The 12962-nt window shown below is 51.5% G+C and overlaps 1 protein-coding gene across 7 annotated transcripts in view; it reads right to left on the bottom strand.

Annotated features, from left to right (window-relative positions):
- LOC119437595 (E3 ubiquitin-protein ligase parkin-like) overlaps window positions 1-12962 on the bottom strand; it is a 201664-nt gene that overhangs the window by 94493 nt on the left and 94209 nt on the right. For 6 of the 7 annotated variants that reach the window (XR_007465206.1, XR_007465205.1, XM_049660737.1 and 3 more), the window contains exon 7: window positions 3021-3158. The exons of the other annotated variant lie outside the window; for it this stretch is intronic. Coding sequence is in view for 4 of the 6 variants with exons in the window: in XM_049660737.1 (XP_049516694.1) it covers window positions 3021-3158 (138 nt within the window). In the remaining 2 variants the exon portion in view is untranslated. The remainder of the gene's footprint in view (window positions 1-3020; window positions 3159-12962) is intronic. 7 annotated transcript variants of the gene reach the window in all.

Here is a 12962-nt window from a genome sequence, read left to right as displayed (position 1 = left end):
GGGTGCGCTGCCCCTTGCAACGTCGCGGCACAATGTTGTGCTACCGTCTCTCCGTTGCTTTGATCGTCTTTACCGATTACGGTTTGCTCGCTCGGCTGCGGCTGGGTGTGGCCCGCTCGCGCCGCCCCCGGAGACTGGCGTGTCGCCGCAGGCACGGGCGCTTTTGCGAAACGCTTCAAAACACCCGTTCCGTTCTCTCGGTAACCTCCGCTGGCGATGTCTATCAAAATACCCGACTTGGCGAGAAAGTCTCGACCTAAAATAACAGGCACTGACAGACCGGGAAGATGTACGAGGCGTTGTCGCCTGACGCGTCTCTCCCAACGAATAACTAGTCTAGCTGCACCGCTCGATTGTGCTGTGCCGGAAGCAAGGCGGAAAGTGATGTCACTATCTCTTAAGCGGATATTGTTCTCGCGGAGATGCTGCAACACCTCGTCACCAAATAACGAAGCGCTTGCCCCAGTATCCAGTAATGCGGCAAACTTCTTTCGGGCTATCGTTAGCTCGATGAACGGCGCCTGCGAGTCCGCGACATCTCCTACGCGACAAGCCAAAGGCGCAAGTAAATCGAAATCGCCAGTTGTGTTCGAGATCGCCGCCCGGGACCCAAGGTGGATCACCGGCGGCCTCGCCCGTTTCCCGAACCACGTGCTCGACCTTGGCCCGGCGTGCTTGCGCAGTCACGGGCGATGTGCCCCAGTCCGCCGCATTGGTAGCAACGGCCACCGAAGCCTCGGTGGCGTGGGCGCCCGTCGCTCCAATCCGGCGGGCCGTAGCTTCCACGCTCGGCGGTCGGCATGTGCCGCTCCTCTGTTCTCGCATTAGTCGCAAGTTCCTGCCGCGGCGCACTGCGTGCCGCGTTATCCTGTGCTGTTTTCAGCGCGTAGGCGTACGGGTCCAAGGCGCGGTCTGATAATTCCCAACCACGCTGGACCTGCTCGTCGGCGAACGATGCCGACGCGTCGACCCTCGGGGAATGTGAAGCGATCCCGCCGCCGTTCCACGCGCAGCGAGGCTCGAGTGACAGCGCGGCGGGTGGAGGCGGACGGTATGCTCGCGCCGCGAGGATGTCCCCTTGGATGCGCTTTGCTTCGGTGGCGAGCTCGTCTAAGTCTCGGTACCTACATCCCCTGAAGTAGGCCGCGAAAGTCGGGTGCGCTTGCCGTGTGACGCGCTCGACTTTATCGGCGTCGGTGGCGAGAGGACTTGCGAGACGATAAAGTTCGTCCATCGCTCGAACATACTCCAGCAGGGACTCGTCCGGATGCTGGGTACGCAACTCCAACTCTCTCCTCAAACGCCACTCGTAGTTGGCCGGAAGAAATTCCTCGCGGAAGTTCGCGCGGAACTCTTCTACTGTGCGGGCTCTGTGTCCGGCCAGTCGGAACCAACGAGCCGCCTGTTCAGTCAGTGAAGCAGGGACCACGCGCGCGAGAAGTTCGGCGTCTGAAAGCCCTGTTGCTTGCTGATAATACTGCAGACGGTCGAGGTACTCGTTTGCACTAGTGCGATCGTGGTACCCACTATAGGTAGGCATGTCTACCTTAATTCGTGGTCGCTCGCTCTGCGACGGGGCCCGCATGGTGTTCTGCAGGGCGCCGGCTAAGCTCTGCATGACTTGCAGCGCATTCTGCAGCATTATTTCGCTTGACGGAATACTACCGCCCGAAGGTTCGGACGCATCCGCAGCTTGCGTCGAACTATTTAGAGGCATAGGTGGCTCTGAGTCCGCGGGACGACGCGGCGAGGTGTTAGGCGTGTTAGGCCTACTCTCAGGCCTAAACCCTGCCAACGTGGCGTTTCCGCGATCCCGACTGTTCCACGTGAAACACTCAAAATCAAAGCTACCGGTTTGTTCGGAAGCTGCCGCCGCGTTAGCACTAGGCCTCTGATTATCTGCCGCGACCTCCGACAACATGACCAAATCTGGAAAGTCAGACAAGCCCGTCGCCATTGTTTACTGCAACTTCAGTAGTCCCAGCTCCAAAAAACAGAAAAGAAAACTCGCCGTGTTGCCGAATTCGAACCACGTTGGTAGCGCCAAATGTGGGGGTCTTCCCCAACCCGTAGCGCGTGTAATCGCAGCTACGTAGGGTTCGGGCGAATAAGGCAACCAGCGAGTCAACTCAACAACGTTTATTGCTGTCAGCAATAAAACACACTTGTAGAGGGAAGTCCGCTCTGTATAACAACTAATAAAATAGGCTTGCCTCGTCGCGTGTGGTAGTCACGCGAACGAGGTCACTCACGGCTTTCAGCAGGTAAAATCCGTCCAGGCAGAAGGTCAAGCGAGGTCAGAGAGGGCGGGGGTCTCTCGGTCGCGCTCTTTTATGCCTTTTTGCCTTTCCGCGAGGGGAGTGTCCTCCTCGCCCGCCGGATACTTTCCCTCTTCCCGCGCGGCACGCGCGTCGCGAGAGGCGAGCGAGAACCGGGAGAGGGCAAAGTGCATTTCTCCCGTGTTCGCCCGGCTCCCGCAGCGCGCGGTGTGCGCGCACGAGATGTCCACCCGGCTGCTGTCGCGGGCGCTCCGTGCGCCGGCGACGGGCGAGCGCCCGCGGGAGAAGGTGGCAGCGTGTGCTCCCCCACAACATATGGTGTACTTAACAACAGCCAACTTATGTACAGTAATCTGCAGTTATTTGGTCAGCATACAGCTTTAGTACCAAGGTTTCACCACAAAGCAGTACAACATACTGTTTTTCGTGGATTTCTGTGCAACTGTAGAATTACAATTCCTACTTAAACCGTGAACAGCATGCTCGATTCTATCACCATAAATCACGGCCTTTTTCAATTCCATCAAACTCTCACAACCCGCTCTGGGTGGTTGTCGATCCCTAGGGGAGCTGGTGCTAGGCCTACACACTTGTCTATTGCCAAATAAGCCCGTGAAACACATTTGCTGAGTTCAAAACTGGCTCTTAACACAGCACAGTGGAATGCTGACTCTGAAAGCTTCCACGGTAAGAATCCAAGACGGCAATGACGAAGTGTTTTCTTCCACGTAAGAAACTCACCCCACACCCCCGGTCACACTTGACTCGGTCACAGCCCGGTTCGGGCAGCAGTCCCTGCCCACAACCAGGCCGGGGACACAGCACCCCTCCCGCCTGGAGAACCCACTCCTCAGCAGCAAAGCGCTGGTACCGCTGGTACTGCGACACAAGTGAAGACATTTGTACAACCGCTTTGGAACAACATTGAGACGAAGGTAACAACCATGCAATAAGCAACAAAACCGAACATTTAGTGGTAATGTGAAAATGTGCAGCAAGCTGAAATTATAGCTGGTATTAAGAGGAGCGCCGTGATGACTTATGGAGTGCAACCCTTTCTCATGGCCAAGAAATAGAGGTCAGGTGGTACCAGACTGCATTTCAAAACTTTGGTAGGAAACACAGCGGAAGAATGCGGATGATGTATCCGTCCATCAAGCTTTCCCTGATGCGTGTGCATGATTGTTTGTACAACCACCTACTGACTAAGTGAGAACCAGCGGCGTTTATTTGAAAGGCAGTACCTGCTGCCGTGTGGTGCCGATCGCACGGTGCAATTTGTGCGTAGAACATTGCCTAAGTGCACAGCATCCTTTTGCCGGGATGCTTTTTGTATGCGTTTGTGCGAGCATCTGTCCCTTTGCGCTCGTGCCGCTCTGCACACCGTGTGTAGCTTGTAACTATGGGTCACAGGCAACTCATAAGAGCATGATGTTTGGGTTCCATAAAAGGGTACAGTACACTTCCAACACCACTACACATTGTGCAACACAGGCCGCCGAGCAGATAAGCAGGCTTCTTTCGAGTTCTGGCAGCCTGCTGGCGGCTAGCTAGTTCCAGTCCCGATAGAAAATGACATCACAGCCACGTGAGCTGGGATCTCAAGACAACCCAAAGCTGTGTGAAGGTTGCGAAATTGAATGCGAGGATAAACGCAAACATGCTACGGGGATAGGGACCACCAGCACGCTCAGCGTAGTCGGCCCACCTTTGCACTGCCCACTTGGAAATGTGCAGTTACACTTGGCAAAGAGCTGAGCATTATTCTTGAGCGATATCATTTGGTGATACACCCACTTTCACAAGATGTCGCTTGGTTCGGCAGAGGACGCACACTCTGGCACGCTCAGTATCTTTTCAGAGCTGCCAGACGCGCCTCGTGCCAAAACGCACGAAAGTGATCGTATCCCTGAAAACCATAGCTTCACATGGGCGATATGAAGTGAAGCCTGCGAAGCTATCGCGTCCACTCGACGGTGGCAGCATGGCATAACAACATCGCCTGCAGTGGGACGACACTATCAGTGGACCGCTCTCCACATAGCCCAACCAATACACCATCAAAACTCGTCAGACGCCGCAAAGAAAATTTCACTTTAAAACTGCACGAAAGTGTGGCGACAATGTTTTGTTCAAGGCACCCATGTTTGTTGTAAATTTGTAACATTGCACGCTTGTGTCACGCCCGAGAAATTACGCAAGATCCAGCACAGCGTCTGAAATTTCCCTAGCCATTATGCATTGTTTCTAGTATTGGTTCTTGAAGTGACGCAACACAGTAGTGACAAGAATACTGAACCATTTACAGTCGAACATGTTTATACCAAACGCTGTAGTTCTGTGAAAAGTGGTCTTTATCTCAGTAGTTCATTATATATGAACTCGCCCTTAAAAACTCTCAAAAATTAACTGCACTGAAGCTGGCGTCAGCAGTTACAATTTGGCAGCACATTGGTCCTAAAACCTGATTTTCAATGTCGTTTTTCTTCATGGTGTGTTCCCACACCTAACTGCAAACTTCCATTTAAAGAATGAAATGCGCCGTCGTGTAGCTCTTTCAAAACGGCACCCAGTTCCAATCACCTGTTATTTCGAAACTTTGAGCGCAGCCGCCATTCTTTACTCGAGAGCTTGTGATATATATTTTACTACCAGCAGGACATGACTGTATTCTGCACATGAGAGCGAATAGTTCTAGTTGGCTGGAAGTGTAAACTTCAGAAACTACTGCGGCATGCCGCCATTCTGCCAAGGTCTCGGACATCACGGTCTCGGCATTACGACCGCATGTCAGTCACACAAGAGCCATGAAATTGCGTTATCTATGTCGCTTCGGGCAAAAAAAGAAAATGCGATGTTGAAATGGGAAAAGGTCACCGCGAACCTTTATCAGAAATCGGCAACGTGTAAATGAAGTGCCGCCGAACCGTGATTTCCTGATCACGGTGTAGTAACCTGCCGATCATTTGCAACATTGGGTGTTTCAGCGTTCTCCCTGAACCACACCCTGGAGGCGTCCCTTGAAAATGCGTGACCTTCTTCACGGCTTCCGAAATCCGAGCGCCTCAGTCGCTCGCTCCTCTCGAAGGCCATATCATCGTCGCGGTTGGACTGGAGAGGGGCCGGCGCTGCCGTGCACCCAGTTTGGTCGCACTCCCATCCTTAAGGCACTTTGTGTGTGCCCTCTTTTTACCGTGACCAGGTTTGAAGCATTCGTTGTAGCAGTACGGCGATTTAAACAAGCTTCATTATATCTGGAAGCAATTTCCATAGGGAGGGTCGGAAAAATCGTAAATGCACTGAAATGTGGTCGTTATAACCAATAGATCGTTATATCTAGGATTGTTATAACAGGGTTCGATAGTATTGTTCTGGACTTGAGTTACTGAAAACCACGTGGGTAGCAACAGCCACAGCGGCTAAGTACATTGTTTCTTGCTGATAGCTGATAAGGAATTCAGGCGTGCAAGTGCACTTTATCAACGACGCTGCAGTTCTAGGAATACAAAAGTCAGAGTTTCGCCCAAAAGGCAAAGCATTGATATCGATAGCAAAATATCAGATAACTACACGAAAGTACATAGTTTTATCAGCCATATAAATTGCAGTAAACATTCACTTACTAAATAAATTAACCAGCACGGTGGCATGCATGCACAGGAAAACATTAACAGATCTCACTCTATGACTGTGAACTCGCTGTCACAATGAGGCGTGATGAAAAGCGCAGGCAGCAGGGAGCAAACGCTCCATCTACCTCTCGCTTCAATGTGTCTTCAAAACCCGAGAAACCCGAGCCATGCGCAGCCAGGCTAGAGGTCCACTGCTTGGTGTGCCCGTGTAAGCCGATCATGGAAAAAGTAAAGATTTTGTGCCGCTGCCGAGATAGCCGAGCGAGAGAGAGCTACTCGAGGCGTACCATATAAGGAAGAAGGGACAAGATTGTTGTATCAGCTCAGTTTGTCTGCACAACAGTGAGATGAGGTTTATTGATGAGCGTAGGTAAGTTGCGTTTGGCATAAACAAGGTTTTTTTTATTTATTCGTGTACGCGCAGTGGTGTATGCCTGGGTTGTATTTATATGTGGTCTTTGTGGAATAAACGTAACTTGCAAGTCTGCGCCCATCTTTGTTCCATGCTGTCTCTGTGGTCCGTTTGTTCCCGCAGTTAAACATTGGGCCTCTTCGATTATCCGTCTCTGACAATCCCGGACTGTCCGCAAGGCTGCGTACGCAACGCTCATTGGCTGAAAGCACCATCTCGGGCAGTCCACGGCTATCAGGAACGGATAATCGAAGAGGCCCATTGTTCGCTAATATGTACCAACTCACCCAACAACAAGTTCCCAACTCACCCAACAACAACTAGAGGGGAACCTATGTGGGAAGAAGAGGCACGTCAAAGCCACCATCTTTCTCGGCTCTTATGCTTTCCCTCACAGCACGCAGGGCGCAATAGGATCTGATCGCACTCTTTATACGGCACATGGTAACGGTGTTTACTACTATACTGCTGTTCATTTACAGTGTAGACCGCTTATAACGTAAGTCGCCGGAGTCGCGAATTTCTGCACTATACGCGGTACCATACTATAACCAAAACAACGATTTTCAAGCCATGCACGTATGCAAAACATGTAGACCAAGAATGTAGACACGCTTGTACTATCGCGCGCACATCGCGATTACGTTTTCGCCAGTGAGCATAATCGCGATGTAGCCGGTGCTCTTCAAGCTCGACAGGTTTGCACCGAGTCAAAACGAAACAACTGTTTGCCGCAACCGCTGCGGAAAAAACAGTGTCCGCTATAGACGCGATTATGAACAGCGACATTGCGGTGCTGAGCGCTCCTCGCTCAGCGAGCTCCGAAAGTAGTCCGAATTAACCGATGTGCGGCCAAATAAGTCCGAATTAACGAGAGTTTGATTGCATTGAATAATGCATAGGCCGGCCGGGAGCACGCACCTTGATGAGAAGCGTGCTCGCGGCCGTCCTTGACGGCGAGATTTTCCCGTGGAAGCCGCATTATAACCAGTATTTCGTTTCACGCGGCTGCACTGTAAGCGGTATGCGTATACATGGAGATCTATGGGAGGGTAAACGGGAGTCTGAAAAGGCCGCGTTGTAGCCAGTTCTGCACTATAAATGGTTACGTTATAAGTGGTCTATACTGTATTACCACACAAGGTAGGGTTAAATGGCCAAAACAAAAACACCGATGAGGCACTGACGCAACGCGGTGTAGAATGCATCGATACAAGGGTGCCATACACTTCCCCAATAACGCACTTGCCAGTTATGACCTCTGAAATCAGGCGGTGCGCGCTGCAAGATTTCAGAGGGATGACCAGCTGAATTCACCGCTATAGGTGAAGTCGCTGCTCTGCTTCGGCGGCTACTCTCTGTCGCATGGTGCACAATTGGAGAGGTGCATTCACAACCAACCACGCTTGTCCAAATATCAATTTTCTTGTTCGAAGCCAAGTCAAAGCAAATAGAAATTAATAGGGGTGTGCGAATACTCAAATATTCAATGTCGAATTGAATAGTGATGATTCAAATACAGTACAGTAAAAGCTCGTTAATTCGAATTTCGCGGGGACGCCCAATGAGTTCGAATTAAACCGAAATTCGAACTAATGAAATTCATTGAAAAAACAGCAGGAATTGAGACCGGGTTGTTGGAAAATCACTCAAAATATTTACTTGCGAAAATAATCCGTGATCACTGTCTGTTTCTCTTCTTTGAATGCGATCGCCATAGCCTTGTTTTCCAACACGCGAGCATGGCAGAAAGCATCCTCTGCGTCTTCCTCGAAGCTGAAGAATAGACGCGCGACACGCATAGCCTCCATTAGTTCCAAAGCTGAAGGCCGCGTGGGTGCATCATCCTCTTCGTCATCCGCACCTACATCGACGACGGGCGCTTCTCCACCAGTCACCTGCGCGATGATATCATCGTCGGTGATTGTGCCGCAGACCGCTGCACAGCGATCTGCATCAACGTAGTCGTCGAAGGTCATGTCCTCCAGCGCATCCCCCAATCCGGCAGGAATGACCACGGCCTCGCGCTCGTCGGGCTCGCAAGCTGTGCCCTCATTGGTCACACAAAAGCCACTGTGGCGGAAGCAATTGGCAACAGTTGTTGCCGTGACCTGATCCCAGGCCCGCACCAACATATGCAAGGCCGTGAGCAGCGTCACATCGTAGCGACACGGCACCGAACAACTTTGTAGCTCTGACGTACACGAGGCCTAGCGACTGAATGTGCGGCCAATGCCTCCTTGTGCGGCACACAAAGGACACGGAGACTACGCAGACACGTCCGGCACGAACCACCACACGATGCGAAGAGCGAGCGCAATGACGACAGTGACGCCCGCTGCACTCGCGCCATCTATCGTTGAGCCTTGAAAGCTTGCGGCGGCAGTATAAAATACCACCACGCAGTGGCGCGCAGTTCGAATTATCGATAGAGGAGCCGATGCGCACGTGAACTAACGAGTTGGTTAACACATAGACGCCTATATATTGTGGCCGGACCATGACCATCAGTTCGAATTAACCCGAAAGTTCGAATTAATGAGGTGCAAATTAACGAGCTTTCACTGTATAGACCACTTATAACGTAACCGCTTATAGTGCAGAACTGGATATAGTGCGGTCTTTTCAGACTCCCGTTAATTTTCCCATAGCACTCCATGTATACACGTATCGCTTATAGTGCAGTTGCGGGAAACGAAATACCGGTTACAGTGCGGCTGCCTGGGAGTACGGAAGTCTGCGGAGACAGTGAACGCTCTCCTCAAACGGGCGCCCCAAGGAGTGCTCGAGGAAGAAAGAGACGAAGTGGAGGAGAAGGGCACGTGGTGCGAACGAACAGCCAGTGAGGCTGAAACCAGAATCTTGAGTGCGAGTCGTGAAATATCACGGCGCATAGCGAGCGAGGGCGACGAAACTGCCAAGGCCGGCCAACGCTTGCTTCACGATAACGGCAGTAAACGAAACTTCAGCAAGCGGGCGGCGCCGGCACGGCGAAGGGCGCACGCGGAGACCGTGGAATGTGAGGGAGGAAGGCAGCAGGGAAGCGGACTTCACCTCGGCAACTCCACCGCTTCGGTGGCTCCCCTCCCCCTCCCTCGTAGCTCCCTCACTTTCGACTGTCACCGTGCGTGCCCGCTGCCGTGCAGGCACTGCCGCTACAGCCGGCCCGGCGCCAGCTCCTCGAAGTTTCGTTTTCTGCTGTTATCGGGAAGCGGGCGTTTGCCAGCGTGGGCAATTTCGTTGGCCGGCCTGGGACAGCGCCGCTGCTTCCCTCTGCGTCGTAGCGGCAGCGTGCAAGGTCAACACGTGACTAGAAAGTAGAGGAAGCACATAAAGGAGAAAGAAGGGTTCACTGCCATTTTCTACGCGTGGCTACGGTAGCGTGGCTGAGACGTCGACACGTACACGTGCCTTCCGGCGCAACGCAGAATCGGCGACCTTGCCATTTCAGAGAGGGTGAAATTTCCGCCGCGTTTTTTTTTGTTTTGTTCATCAAATGGATCGCACCAAGTAAATCAATGTTGCACCTCTTGCTGGCGTCATACGCTGTAAGCATGTGCTGCAAAAGAGCCTTGCGGTACAGCTTCCGGGTAGTCTCAATGATGACCTGATCCATCGGCTGCAGGTTGTGTTTGCAGGCAAAAACTCCACAGTGATCGCCTTGAGGTTGTCGATGTGGCTCAGACAATTGTCAATCATGAAAAGCACTTGCCGATTCAAGGCGCATGCTCGCTTGTTACTTCTGCAGATGCATTCGGCTTCCCCAGTATCAACAATGGAAGCTTGTCCTCGCCTGTTCCATTGGCACCAAACAGCACCATGACCCGCTCCTTGTTTTTTTCCGGATGAGGATCCGCCACCGGTAGCAAACGTGTGATTCGATAGCATCTTGCAGAAAAATGCAGCCTCGTCTAGTTTGTAGATGTCTTCATACTTTTCACGTAGAGCTTGGAGCCGATGTTGGCACCATACGTGTACAGTGTCATAGTTCACAACTGCAGTTTCGTCAACGATCGACTTCGAGGTCACGTCGTGTCGTTTCTTGAACCGCTCAAGCCAGCCATTGCTGCACTTGAAATCTTTATGGCCCATTTGGAGGATGCAAGCTTTGGCTTTTACAGTTAGTGCAGGTAGATGTACGGGGAGATTTGCGCTCCTGGCGTTCTTCAGTCACTGTAGAAGTGCACTTTCCACTTCGGGGTATTTTGAATCGCGATTCCTCTTTCTCTTCGCTGAGAAGCTCTCTTCAAAGCCATCCAGCACAGCTTCCTTGTTTTTCAATACAGTTGACAAAGTAGATGGCGGTATGACGTATTCCTTCGCAGTGTCAGTTTTCTGCCGGCCGCTTTTTTCCACTTCTTTTATCAGCAGAACTTTCTGCTCCAAAGTCACTTTTGCCCGGAGATTGACGGAGCCATTTATCACTGTAGACCACAAAAGCACACGCAAGGCACGACTAACGAAGCACTCTGAATAACACACAATCACATGGCCTGCAGCACGAATTCAAACGCACGCGCCGTCAGTGCCAAAGGGACTGAACGTGGTGGGCGACGCAGAAGGCAGAAGCTTCAAAATGTCATCAGGGCATCTCGTTTTCCTCGTCAGTGCGCGCTGGTGATGGCGACGGTTGCAATGGCGGGCTTGGCATCAGCTTCACATGTAGCGGATGAAAGACAATCAGAGTCGCGGAGACCAAGTAGGAACTGCGTAAGGGCACCCGTTGGTGGAAGATTGTGCTCGGGAGGGCAGGCCAGAAGAGGGCAACTTTGGAGGAGCAATGACGTCGAAACTGGCAGCGAGGAGGTGAGGAGTTTACATGAAGGCGAGTGAGAGGAGTGACTGGCGTCCTAACGGATTGCAGACTGGAGAGCGAATGAGGAGGGGAAGGCAGTGGCCGCGTTTATATGGGGGGGGAGGGGGGGTGCGGAGGTCACAGAAGACTACGAGAGTATTGTGCTGGAAAGCGCCGCAAATGCTGTGGCTTGAGTCTGAGGTTGTGTGTGTTGTGCTTAAAAAAATGTTAGTACCCACTCATTGTGGGTACGCATTGCGACCATGAAAACTGAACGGTTTTGCAGTAGGGGCTTTGCATGATCACTGGACAATTTTTTCCCCAGGTGTGCAGCCGTAAAGTTTGCAAAGCGAGAGTTTTCAGCGCACCATTGTCGACGACACTGTGCTAATTCTACGGTTCGAATGTCGGTGTTCATGCTACCGTCACGTCCGCGCCATTGACAAATGTCTAGGAACAAAATACAATGTCCCTACCACACATTTAGACCGTTTGTCAAAAGTCAGATGGCGCGAATCGAGCATGACCAGCTCGAGAAAATCGCCGGGGAAACACCACCTTGCGTTGACCTGCCATGTTGACAACCTGACTCGCCAATGGCGAGGCTCCGATATTTCATGTTTTTGGCAAATTATCGGTCGATTTGCACTGTCAAAAGTGCAACGAAGCTATGGGCGGTGTTTTATTGCGATGCAGGCCAGAAGTGCTCTTTAGAGTGGTAAAACTTTGCTCATCGAGTGCACCCCATGGAGCACGCAGTCTTTTGGCCACTTTTCGGCATCCAAGAGATTCACGGTTTTCTGGCATTGCAAAGCGTCAAGAAAACTTTATTTTCGGGTGGATTTTATCACGGGACACCAGCGATGCGATTGCGATCGAGATTAATGGTTCGGGTGTGCTGCACCATGGAATTTGAGAGCTTCCGTTCGCTCCGCAGTAAACAGCTGGGAGCACTCCGCACTCGCTTTGTACCCGTTACTAGGTGGTCATGAGTCCTGGGTTTGGTACTTTTGTGGCCTGTTCTGTGCCTGCAGGAGACTAATTCGTCGGCGGTATTAATTTGACACTGCTTGCGCAAAAAGGGTCGCTGCCGTCGAGCGAAGTGCCACTTGCCACTTCCCTCTAAGCATGTCAAGCTCTTCATGCGCTTCGAGTAATGCGGCTTAAAATGCATGCATTCGGGTCGGGAACAGAAGAAATTTCGAATAAAGCGATATTTCAAGTAAAGCGATTTCGTTATAATGAGTGATGACTGTATCTAGTATTTGATTTTTTGAACATTCGGTTTTTCAAATAATCTGTATATTCGGTGATAACCGGGCTGTGGTCGGTGCCGTGACGCACGCAGCATTCTCACGGCCCACGGTCTCTATCGGTACAAGGTTTGACATGACCAATCAATACTATTTACTATGTGAACAGAGGGTGCAACAAAAGCAGCGCTTATAGAAAGCACAAAAGCATGTGCAAAGATTGCGCCAATTAGCCACCGAAAGGCATGCTTATCACATTGGATACGCGTGTTCAGCATTCACGCATGTAGATTCGCACAGTATAGAGCTATTTACCCACACGCGTGCACACAGACAAACTTGGCAGACGTGCTCACGATAGTTGTCAACTTGTGGACCCAAACGCCACTTGAACGGCCGTCAATCCAACCAGCCCGCGTGATCCTATGACGAATCACTGATGAGCCACCCGTAGGAACTGTGGGGTCTCACACGTGCTCTTGGGACAAAGGAACGACAACACAGTAGTGCAAACAAACAAAAGGGCATTTATTGCATCTTTCATACACTAATACACGCTAGCCGAATTACTACCCATAGAACATTCACATG

The sequence above is a fragment of the Dermacentor silvarum genome, chromosome 1 (genome assembly GCF_013339745.2).
Source record: "Dermacentor silvarum isolate Dsil-2018 chromosome 1, BIME_Dsil_1.4, whole genome shotgun sequence".
Taxonomy (NCBI): domain Eukaryota; kingdom Metazoa; phylum Arthropoda; class Arachnida; order Ixodida; family Ixodidae; genus Dermacentor; species Dermacentor silvarum.
Note: the sequence above shows the minus strand (reverse complement) of the source record. Positions and strands in the feature narration are given on the sequence as shown.